General features: G+C 48.0%; 1 protein-coding gene across 1 annotated transcript; it reads right to left on the bottom strand.

The window, feature by feature from the left end:
• Positions 1–6812: 6812 nt before the first annotated feature.
• On the bottom strand, positions 6813–7880 carry LOC135372386 (uncharacterized). The gene has a single exon (XM_064606010.1). The coding sequence runs from the start codon at positions 7878–7880 to the stop codon at positions 6813–6815; it is 1068 nt and encodes a 355-aa protein (XP_064462080.1).
• Between the last annotated feature and the right edge of the window lie 4462 nt (positions 7881–12342).

Here is a 12342-nt window from a genome sequence, read left to right on the forward strand (position 1 = left end):
TGACATGTACGCCGGATGCACTACCCAATTCTGCCTGCAGGGGGCTGTGGATGGTAGGGATGTTGCGGTCAGGAGAGGGATCAAACAAGGGGACCCACTGTCGCCCTTCTTCTTCAATTGTGTTATGGATCCCCTCTTGGCCGCACTCAACGACTCAGGCCTAGGGTTCCACGTCGACGGTACCTCGGCGGCCGCAATGGCATTTGCGGATGACGTGGTCTTGTTCTCTGAGAACCATAGCGCCCTGCAGGAATTAATTAACAAGACGGAGAGTTATTTGGCGGGTATCCAACTTGAAGTAAATCCGACCAAGACCCAGTATTTTGGTTGGCGCTGGGATGAATCCCGTGATTGGTTTACCTATGAGGTGCCTTCTGTCTCTGTCCGCGGTGAGACAGTTCAGCCTCTGAGCCGAGATACCCCACTGAGTTACCTGGGGTTATCCATCCACATTGCCAAGGGCCCGTTGTTATCGGACCCGACCATCGACAAGATCTTAGGTGTCATATCACGTGCAGCATTAAAGCCTTTCCAGCGGCTTCGCTGCCTCAAGGAACTTGTGGTGCAGAGGCGTCTCTACGCTCTGTCTAACTCCCTGGCGGTGACATCTCAAGGCGAGAGAGCAGACAAGGACCATTTGCGTCGGGCGAAGAAATATCTCCACTTGCCTGGGTCCTTTCCATCGTCCCACGTTTGGTTACCGGCTAGTCAGGGAGGTTTGGGCGTCCTCCAACTATCTTTTGTCGCTGTTGCAGTTCAGTTGAAGGCGATTGCCCGCTTGCAAAGGCTCGCGGTGCCTTTCGTCGACGCAGTCATGAATGCCGAGCTAGCAAGGCAAGCCGATGCTCTATCAGATCATTTAAGGATACCGGTCGGGGTCACCGCCGCCGCTGAATTGAAGGCTCTGGTGGGTGAGGAGCGCCGGGCTTGGGTCGAGCGTATGCAGGCAGGGTATAGACGCGCGGGGTTATTTTCTCACTCTAAAGACCCCCTATCCAACAGGTGGTTGCACCCGGAGAGTCGCCATCTAAAGGATGGCGACAGAATCAAAGCGCTCCGATTGCGGACCGGCGTCTATCCCTGCCGCGCACTTTTTAACATGCACGCCCGTGATCCGACCCAGCGCCTCTGCCACCATTGCGGCCGGAGTGAGGAGACCCCGGCCCATATCCTACAGCATTGCGAGAAGACGCACGGCCCCAGGATCGAACGGCACAATTATTTATGTAAACAGATCTGTCGCTTGGTGACACAGTATAGCCCCGGTGTCAGCATTACCCAAGAAAGAATTTTCAATGTGCAGGGGGCCCGCTATAAACCGGACATTGTCGTTGAAGATGGCGACAACGTCGTCATTCTGGATGTGGCTGTGGCATGGGACAGCGCTGCCAGCACCCTGGAGAGCAGGTGCAGAGAGAAAGTGCTAAAATATGATCTACTTAGGCAGTGCTTCCTGGGCAAGTCCGTGTTTGTGGAAGGGGTCGCCTTTGGGGCCCGAGGGCTTACCTGTGTCACCACGAGGAGGGTGTGCCGCTACCTGAGGCTCACGACGTCGGACATTTCATGGCTGGCGTCGAGGGCACTCGTTGGGAGCCTAATCTGCCTGGGCAGATTTGTTCGTTGTGTATGATTCAGCAATACTTGGTCTGCCGTTTGGCTATTGTGTGGCATCTTTTAGTCGCTGTCGTTGCGACCCTTTGCGGTCTCCATCGGACAGTGGGAAATTTACCGTATTTTCACGCGTATTAGCCGCGGCTTATGCGCGATTTATTTTTTTCGCGGACGCTCTGCGGCTTATCCGTGGGTGCGGCTCATCTGGTGACTATTTTTCCCTGGTACTTTCCACATACCCCGGGTTAAACGAAATGGCCGACAGTGCCTCATGTTTTTCGGAACAGGACCGCCCTGCCAGTGCACGAACAATACCGAACAGGGGCGGGTCCACTCCACATTCGAGTGGACTAACCCGTCAATCCACGAAAAACACGCAACGAGGGCAGAATCCGATCTTAGTAGAACACTAGAACTGACCTCCTTTGTTATACATCATGCCGACACCAGAATGTGGACAGGGTTTATGGCCTTCCCTACGGTTTCCTTTGTCGGCAGACCCACAGGAAGGGTTCAATACACCTGACATCGGGGTAAAACGTGGTTCTCATTTGACGAGAGCAGCAGCATTCGTGGACACGGGCACGGCAGTTAGAGATGAGGCATGGCTCCAACGCTGAGGCACAGCCACGACAGCGGCTTCAAACTAAAAGTCGTCGACTTCGCAGACAAGTACGGGAACAGGGCAGCTGGCAGGGAGTACGGCGCTGACGAGTGTTGAGCGTCTCTGTTGATTTTGTATGTGCATCACTGGTTTAGCGCACAAAGCAGTCGCGTCGTATTACCTGCGGTTTATCTGCGAGTGCGGCTTATCTGCAAAAACATTTTCGAAATGTATCTAAAAACGAGTCCTGCGGCTTATCTGCGGTGCGGCTAATACGCGTGAAAATACGGTACGTACTAGTGTTCGCTCGATTACTCCCCCCTTTGGTGCCCCGTGCGGGGATTTTTGTCGGGCGGTTTGGCCCTGTTTCTTTGTTAAAGTTTTTGTTTAGTCGACGACCCGGGCCAAGTTGGGCTTCTGGGCGCCACCTACCACACCTTGCTAACGCATGGTGTGGCGTCAAGAGCCAGACTTGCCCTCCTTTTAACCCGTCTTTGCGGGAAAGTTTGAGTTTTAGCCAAATAAACGCCAGTCTACTCATTCGACGCTTTTCTCCACATTCGGATCGTGTATCTCAAGAGAAAATTCAAAAAGTATGGTGTAACGGCGGGGGAATATATTGTGTTCTTTCGATAGGCAAATAAACGCCAGTCTACTCATTCGATTTGATTTGATTTGATTTGATTTGATTTGGGTTTTTCTGGCGCATTAGCTACTCAGGCCATAATGCGCCAAATACCACTATAAGTTTTATCTGTGTAAAATTTGTGTATTTACTAAAACAGTGTTGAGTGCTGGGTTAGTAATTAAAATCACAGATCCTTTAAAAACCCGGTATCTCTAAAAAACATATAGATCTTTTCAAAGGGTATGAAACTTTCATCGCCCAGCAAAAGCGCCGGGTGCAGTGGTAAGAAGTTTCTATAGAATAAAACAAAATGACGTTCACGAAGATGCTGATACGCTGGGCATACAATGAGGATATGGAGAATTGAGAGTTGTTCCCCACAGTGATTGCACTCGGGAGGGTCTTCTTCCCGTAAGAGATATCCATGTGTTAAGTATGTGTGTCCCAAACGGAGCCGACAAGATAGCACCTCATACAGTCGATTTGATGCAGATGGGGAAGGGCCTATCTTGGGTTTTATAGCATGTAATTTGTTGCTTGTCTGTTGGTCCCAAAAGCTCTGCCAGTGTCTGTTAATGCTGCTTTTTAAACATAGCCTGAGATCTTTTGATGGAATGTCGAAAGCCGTAATGTCGTTTGTTAGGGCAGCAGCAGCTGCTCGATCGGCCTTTTCATTTCCAGGTATCCCAACATGGCTGGGTACCCAGCAGAACAGTAACCGATAAGCCCTGTTAGCTATACTGCTTGCAATGCGCCTTGCGCGATGGACAATGGGGTCTTTTGTGCAATGAATGCTACAGATAGTCTGTAAGGAACTCAAAGAGTCTGTGTATATGACTGATGATTTGATACGATTTTGTAAGATATAATTCAGGGCTAAAATTATGGCATACACTTCCGCTGTGAAGACAGACATGGTGACCTTCAAACGATGTGACCTTGTAACTGTGCCAGTGACCATAGCGCACGATACCCCGGAAACGGTCTTTGAGCCATCAGTGTACAACTCTACATGGCTGCCAAAGCTATCCTTTAACACCTCAAATTCCTGCTGGAGTACACTGGTAGCAGTATCACGCTTGTTGTATCTGGAAAGGGATACGTTGCATTTTGGAGGGGGCTGCCATGGAGGGATTTTCTCAGTTGTCTCAAGAATCATAGAGTTGTATTCTGGAAAGCCATAGTGTTCGACTGCTTGTGACATTCTAACGCTAAAAGAAGGCACGGCTGAAGGTCTGTTCAAGAAGTGCTGTCTGAATTGTGTATCTTTCACACATTGATATGCTGGGTTCTCGGGGTGACCCCTGATTCTAAGTGCATATGAAGCAGCGAGGTAAAACCTACGTCTCTCTAAAGACCACTGATTCGCTTCTGTGTATAGACTTTGTATCGGAGAAGTTTTGAATGCTCCGAGTACTAAACGCAGTCCTTGGTGGTGTATTGGATCGAGGATTTTGAGTGTAGATGGCCGTGCTGAATCATACACAGCACACCCATAATCCAATTTGGAAAGAACAGTGGAGACGTAGATCTTCTTGAGTGTATCACGATCTGCTCCCCAGGACCGGTGAGAAAGCACCTTCAGAAGATTTAGAGATTTAATGGCCTTTACCTTGAGGTGTTTGAGGTGAGGAAGAAAAGTCAATTTCCGGTCAAATATAAGTCCAAGGAATTTATGCTCAGGCTTTACGTTAATGTCGTGGCTTCCCATTTTAAGTGTTGGTTCGGGAAACACTCCCCGTACCCTAGAGAAAGAGACGCATACTGTCTTTTCCGGAGAAAACTTGAAACCATTTTCGTGCGACCATTTGACCAACTTGTTTATTGTGAGTTGGAGTTGACGTTCGCACCTAGCAACGCTGGAAGAGGAACAAGAAATCTGAACGTCATCTACATACAGTGAATACCTGACTGAAGGAGGAATGGCACTTGCTATAGAGTTCATCTTTACAATGAAAAGAGTCACACTTAGGACGGATCCTTGCGGTACACCGTTCTCTTGTATGAATGGGCGAGAAAGTGTCGATCCAAGCTGGACCCGAAATAACCGTCCTTGAAGGAAATTGGCAATGCTGCGAAACATGCGGCCGCTTATTCCCAGAGTGTGCAGGTCCTGCAGAATACCATACCGCCAGGCAGTGTCGTAAGCCTTTTCGATGTCGAAAAATACGGACACACAATGCTGCCTTCGGACAAATGCTTCTCTGATGGCAGTCTCTAGCCGCAGCAGGTGATCTGTTGTCGAGCACGCAGCTCTGAAGCCACTCTGGAATTTATCGAGACATTTATTTTCTTCAAGGAAATACATCAGGCGATCATTCACCATGCGCTCAAAAGTTTTCCCTAGACAACTTGTGAGCGCTATGGGTCGATAGCTGGAAGGGTTTGAGGGGTCTTTTCCAGGTTTTAGCAATGGAACAACGGTTGCCACCTTCCAGCCAGACGGAAGACAACCCTCTCGCCAGACAAGATTAAAGAAATCAAGAAGGGATCCTAAAGATGTGGAAGATAAGTGCTGGATCATGGAGTAGGAAACACGATCGGGACCTGGTGCTGTAACTTTACTGGATGACAGAGCCCTTTGTAGCTCAGTCATTGTAAAGAGTGAATTGTATGCATACTTGTCACCGCCCTCGCTTGGAATCGTCTGCTTCTCAGCAGATGATTTTATTTTCAAAAAATCACTGCTGTAGTGAGCTGAGCTGGATACATGTTGCATATGTTCCCCAAGGGCATTGGCCTGCTCTTCCAAACTCTCACAAACTACGCCATTTACCTGCAGTAATGGGACAGAGAAACTTGTGTAGTCTCCTTTGATTTTCCTTAGCCTGTCCCATATAAGTTTTGAGGGAGCGTTACAATTTAAAGAAGACACAAAATTTTTCCAAGATTAATTTTTCGCCTGTCTTCGTGTCCAGCGTGCTTTTGCACGTGCTTTCCTGAATGCCACTAAGTTTGGAGTAGTGGGGTGCCTTCGAAAGACACCCCACGCCCGATTTTGTTCTTTCCGTGTAGTTTCACAGTCGCTCGTCCACCAAGGCTTGGAGCGCTTAGGGAGTCGACCGGATGTTTGTGGGATTGACTGTTGGGCGGCATTTATAATAGTGTCAATAATAAGATTATTGGCATCTTCTATACTTAAACCTTGGAAAGATGTTAGGATATTGGCCTTTTCCTTGAAGAGAGTCCAATCGGCCTGTGACAGTTTCCACCGAGGTGGACGTGTGCCTAAGGTATTTGTGGTATTATGCAGTTTCATGACAACCGGGAAGTGGTCGCTACCCCGAGGATTCTGCTCTACTGCCCAGTCAATGGTTTGAAACATTGATGGGCTGCACAAGGAGAGGTCGATGGCAGAGAAAGATTGGTTAGCGCTGCTTACATACGTAGGACTTCCTCTGTTTAGAAGGCAGATAGACCTAGAGAGTAATACGTTTTCCAGCATTTTTCCTCGCCGGTCGACTCTCGAGTTGCCCCATAAACAGTTATGGGCATTAAAATCTCCCAGTAAGAGGAAAGGCGGCGGGAGTTCGTCAATTAAAGATTCAAGAGTGTTCTGAGCAACCACAGCTGATGGTGGCAGGTATACGGAACATACAGTTATGACCCCTTGAAGACATATTTGAACGGCAACTGCCTCGAGTGCTGTTTTTAGTGGAAGGTGCTTTGCAGGGAGGGTTTTTGATGTGAGGATAGCAACACCTCCAGATGTACGTGTTGCATCAACCCGATCGTTTCGGAACAAGTTCCATCTCCGTAGTGTATGTGTTCGATGTGGATTCAAATAAGTCTCTTGTAGTGCAAAACAGAGTGTGTCATACTTGTCCGAAAGATCATTGACATCATCAATATTAGTGAGAAGCCCTCGACAATTCCATTGAAGGATCGCCATAATATAGAAAATGAGAAACGTGTGCACAAGAGGCGTCTCCGTCATAGGGAAGAGACTATGGTGTAAAGAAACTTTCATTATTTCTTCTTTGGGGGCATTATGGGCTGTCTCGGAGTTTTTTTCCGCACAGCCGCGAGTTCTTTGGGCGATATATCGGGGAGTGAGCCACTCCCCGAAATACTGCTCTTAGGCTTTTTTTGAGATTGTGAGCTCACGCTCGCGAACGAGCCTTGCGAGCTCGTGTCATCATCGCATTCCATGGAGCTTGCCTCCACGGTTTGCGATGACGAAAGTGGCGCCTGTGAGAGTGACGCCACTGAAGAGGGTTGGGAAGCTGTGGTTACAGTTACAGGAGGTGGTGTTTCAGAGAGAGGTGTACATGTTTCTTCACTTTGTGTTGTATTCTCTGTCTGTGTTGCGCATGAGATCATCTTTGGTTTCTCTTTAACGACAGATGAAAAGGATTTCTGGAACTGGAACGGAGATGCCTTCTTCCTGGCTTCTGGATAACTTAGTTTCTGTGTGACTTTGATGTGCATCACCTCTTTCTCAAACTTCCACTTTGGACAAGACCTAGAGTATGAAGGGTGGTCACCTGCGCAGTTGACGCAGTGATCCGGCCCTCTGCACTCCTTAGAGTTGTGGTCCTGCTTGCTGCAGCGGGCACAGCATGCAGAACCTCTGCAAGTATCGGAAGGATGGCCAAAGCGGTTACACTTGAAGCATCTGAGTGGATTAGGGATATATGGCCGCACCTCTGCAGTCAGATACCCTACCTTGAGCCTTTCTGGTAAAGTCGGGCAGTCAAATGTGAGGATTGTGTTGCGTGTCGTTATGTACTCATTGTTCTTCCTGATTTTGATTTTTCTTACGTCGATCACCTTTTGGCTTTTCAGATTTTCAAGAATCTCTTCTGACGGAACATCAATGAGTTCAGCTAACGATACAACACCACGGGAGGTATTCAGAGTCCTATGCAAGTTTGACGATATTTTGATTCCGAGCATCTGCTGTGTGTTCAGAATTCGCTCACAGTCGGCTTCCGAGGTACATTTAAGCAATAAGTCGCCTGATCTGAGGCGCTTAATTTCAGTCACATTTTTTGAGAGCGATGCCACCGCCTTCTCAATGAAAAACGGTGACATTTTTCCAAGTGGAGTGTTCTGTTCATTATCAGTGCTTGCACTGCTAATGACAATGTATTTTGCTTGAAAGGCGTCGAACGCCTGTTTGAAGACTTCGGTCCGCGGGCGCTTGCCGCCCGCGATCGAGGAGGGAATAGAATTTTTAACCATATGAGGTTTAAGAAAATGAATGTTCCCATTGGTCACCCACACTTCACATTCATACATGTGGGAAGGTCCCGGAGTTTTAAGGAAAACCCATCGGCCGGGGCTTGACCAAGACCCCGACCGCCACCGTTCAAGGTTTCTGACCCTTCACCTTGCATCCCCTCGGCACGGTACGGTTAACACCTTGGGACTGGGGGCTGGGGTCCGTGGTGGCGCCACTCACCAAACACCAGCCGAAGCCGGTGCCCCCTGCGGGGAGTCTACTCATTCGACGCTTTTCTCCACATTCGGATCGTGTATCTGAAGAGAAAATTCAAAAAGTATGGTGTAACGGCGGGGGAATATATTGTGTTCTTTCGATAGGCAAATAAACGCCAGTCTACTCATTCGACGCTTTTCTCCACATTCGGATCGTGTATCTCAAGAGAAAATTCAAAAAGTATGGTGTAACGGCGGGGGAATATATTGTGTTCTTTCGGTAGGCAAATAAACGCCAGTCTACTCATTCGACGCTTTTCTCCACATTCGGATCGTGTATCTCAAGAGAAAATTCAAAAAGTATGGTGTAACGGCGGGGGAATATATTGTGTTCTTTCGGTAGGCAAATAAACCCCAGTCTACTCATTCGACGCTTTTCTCCACATTCGGATCGTGTATCTCAAGAGAAAATTCAAAAAGTATGGTGTAACGGCGGGGGAATATATTGTGTTCTTTCGGTAGGCAAATAAACGCCAGTCTACTCATTCGACGCTTTTCTCCACATTCGGATCGTGTATCTCAAGAGAAAATTCAAAAAGTATGGTGTAACGGCGGGGGAATATATTGTGTTCTTTCGGTAGGCAAATAAACGCCAGTCTACTCATTCGACGCTTTTCTCCACATTCGGATCGTGTATCTCAAGAGAAAATTCAAAAAGTATGGTGTAACGGCGGGGGAATATATTGTGTTCTTTCGGTAGGCAAATAAACGCCAGTCTACTCATTCGACGCTTTTCTCCACATTCGGATCGTGTATCTCAAGAGAAAATTCAAAAAGTATGGTGTAACGGCGGGGGAATATATTGTGTTCTTTCGGTAGGCAAATAAACGCCAGTCTACTCATTCGACGCTTTTCTCCACATTCGGATCGTGTATCTCAAGAGAAAATTCAAAAAGTATGGTGTAACGGCGGGGGAATATATTGTGTTCTTTCGGTAGGCAAATAAACGCCAGTCTACTCATTCGACGCTTTTCTCCACATTCGGATCGTGTATCTCAAGAGAAAATTCAAAAAGTATGGTGTAACGGCGGGGGAATATATTGTGTTCTTTCGGTAGGCAAATAAACGCCAGTCTACTCATTCGACGCTTTTCTCCACATTCGGATCGTGTATCTCAAGAGAAAATTCAAAAAGTATGGTGTAACGGCGGGGGAATATATTGTGTTCTTTCGGTAGGCAAATAAACGCCAGTCTACTCATTCGACGCTTTTCTCCACATTCGGATCGTGTATCTCAAGAGAAAATTCAAAAAGTATGGTGTAACGGCGGGGGAATATATTGTGTTCTTTCGGTAGGCAAATAAACGCCAGTCTACTCATTCGACGCTTTTCTCCACATTCGGATCGTGTATCTCAAGAGAAAATTCAAAAAGTATGGTGTAACGGCGGGGGAATATATTGTGTTCTTTCGGTAGGCAAATAAACGCCAGTCTACTCATTCGACGCTTTTCTCCACATTCGGATCGTGTATCTCAAGAGAAAATTCAAAAAGTATGGTGTAACGGCGGGGGAATATATTGTGTTCTTTCGGTAGCCAAATAAACGCCATTCTACTCATTCGACGCTTTTCTCCACATTCGGATCGTGTATCTCAAGAGAAAATTCAAAAAGTATGGTGTAACGGCGGGGGAATATATTGTGTTCTTTCGGTAGCCAAATAAACGCCATTCTACTCATTCGACGCTTTTCTCCACATTCGGATCGTGTATCTCAAGAGAAAATTCAAAAAGTATGGTGTAACGGCGGGGGAATATATTGTGTTCTTTCGGTAGCCAAATAAACGCCAGTCTACTCATTCGACGCTTTTCTCCACATTCGGATCGTGTATCTCAAGAGAAAATTCAAAAAGTATGGTGTAACGGCGGGGGAATATATTGTGTTCTTTCGGTAGCCAAATAAACGCCATTCTACTCATTCGACGCTTTTCTCCACATTCGGATCGTGTATCTCAAGAGAAAATTCAAAAAGTATGGTGTAACGGCGGGGGAATATATTGTGTTCTTTCGGTAGCCAAATAAACGCCAGTCTACTCATTGGACGCTTTTCTCCACATTCGGATCGTGGATGCTGTGCTCTCTGAGCCCCTTAAAGACCATCAAGAAAGGCTAGCCCAATATCTGGGCATTCCCATGGGAATCTCTGATAGAGGCGACCTGGAGTTGGCACTGAGAGAGCCTCGCAAGCAGGCGATCGAGAAATCGATCCAAACCTATACCAACAAAAGTCTGTTCTCTCACCGAAGCGAGCCTGTTGGAAACCAGTGGTTATACCACGATTCCAGATACATGGCCGATGGAGACAGAATTCGAGCCCTCAGGCTAAGGACCAACTTATACCCAACCAGGGCCCTATCTAATAAACATGCCACTGATCCCAAAGCCATTGAATGCAGGTTCTGCAAGGAGAAGCCGGAGACAGCATTCCACATACTCCAAGAGTGTGAAAGGGTCCACTTACCAAGGGTGGAAAGACACAATTTTATAGCAAAGCAGGTCGTCCGACTGATCAAGAAGTACAATCCCGAGGTGGAAGTGGAAGAAGAGAAGCTGATAACTTCTCAAGATGGAGTCAGGTTGAAACCTGACATAATCATCAAGAAGGGCGATGACGTTAAGATCTTGGACGTTGCCATTGCATGGGACGCCAGCGCATCGACCCTGAAGGAAGTGAACCAAGGGAAAGTACAAAAATACTTATGCCTGAAAGCCTCCTTCTATATATTGTGTTCTTTCTGGGGGGTGGTTGCTGAGAACCTCCAGGCGAAATTGAATGCGTTATTGAATGCGATTTTAAGGTGCCTTGGATGCGATTATAGTGGTACTACCCACTCCAGCACCTGCATTCTATTCTTCTCACTTGTGTTACTATCTCAGCAACCCGGCAGACCCACGTGCACGTCGTGCCCCCCGGGCGGGTAATCCTGATGGAACCCGGCCAAGCGGTCTCGCCACAACGAGGGTCTATGACCCGAGGTGGGAGTGAAAATGCCCAGTGCCACACCACACTCACAACGGGACGGGTAGTTACCCGATCCGGAACCCCACCACCTGCGCTGGCGCCGCCAAATGGCGTAGGACAGCAAACCAGCAGAAGCATGACAGTCTTGAAATTCCCACCAGATGACCTGCTTTGCGTGGTATGTGGAGCCAGAGTTACGTCTCGAGAAAAGCTCGAAAACCATCGGAAATCTGCACACGACTTCCAGGTCTATTGGTTATGCTCTCTCTGTGATGAGAAGGAAGCTTCCTCTGCGAAGACTATGTCTTCTCAGTATACAAAATGCAAGAGGAAACTCGGCCAGAGGGCTAACGGGGCACCTTTTCAAGATCCACCCCGCCCTGGACCCAGTGGAGCGATCGATTCAACTCGACCTCCGGAGCCGCCGGCGCAGACACACCACGAGGACAAGGGGGCACCTTTTCAAGATTCACACCAGCTTGATCCCGATGGTGCGATCATTATGTCTGCGCCTGAACCACGGAGAGTGGCTGAACTCACTGGAAGTGCGATGTCGCAGCATCCCCCCACTTCCCCTGGGGTGGAAGTAGCCCAAGTCTTCTCCCATGGGAGATGGACCGAATCAGAGGTGGCAGCGCTGGCTCAGCTGGAGGCTGCCCTCGGCTCGCACCCTTTCATGAATCAAGAATTGGCCAAGGTTTTTCCCACCAGAAGCCTTATGGCGATCAGAATGATGAGGCACCAAGAAAGATACAAACGTGCCCTGCAGAGGATCAAAGAAGCAGTGTCCACGCAGTTGGTCACAGATGCTGACAATGAAGTCAGGGAGGAGGAAGCTATAGTGCTCAGTGTCGATGAGATTATGGAAGATATGGAGGAAGCTGGACTCCATAATAGAACCTTAGCCACCAACCTGGCTAATGTCCCCATGAGTATGGGAGACTGGTCAGAGATCACTAGACACTTTGGTGTGGCAGTCAAAGGCGGGACCCAGCAGACCAGAGGAAGGCCAAAGAGGAATGTAACCTTACCAAAGACCAGGAACGCCAGAAGAAGGGCCGTGTTCAGAGAACACCAACGACTATACAAATTAGGCCCAA

This window comes from Ornithodoros turicata, unplaced genomic scaffold (genome assembly GCF_037126465.1).
Source record: "Ornithodoros turicata isolate Travis unplaced genomic scaffold, ASM3712646v1 Chromosome14, whole genome shotgun sequence".
NCBI lineage: Eukaryota > Metazoa > Arthropoda > Arachnida > Ixodida > Argasidae > Ornithodoros > Ornithodoros turicata.

What these genes read in the sequence shown, in the direction of transcription:
- LOC135372386 (XM_064606010.1), bottom strand. Translation starts at nt 7,880, where the DNA reads ATGTCACCGTTTTTCATTGAGAAGGCGGTGGCATCGCTCTCAAAAAAT.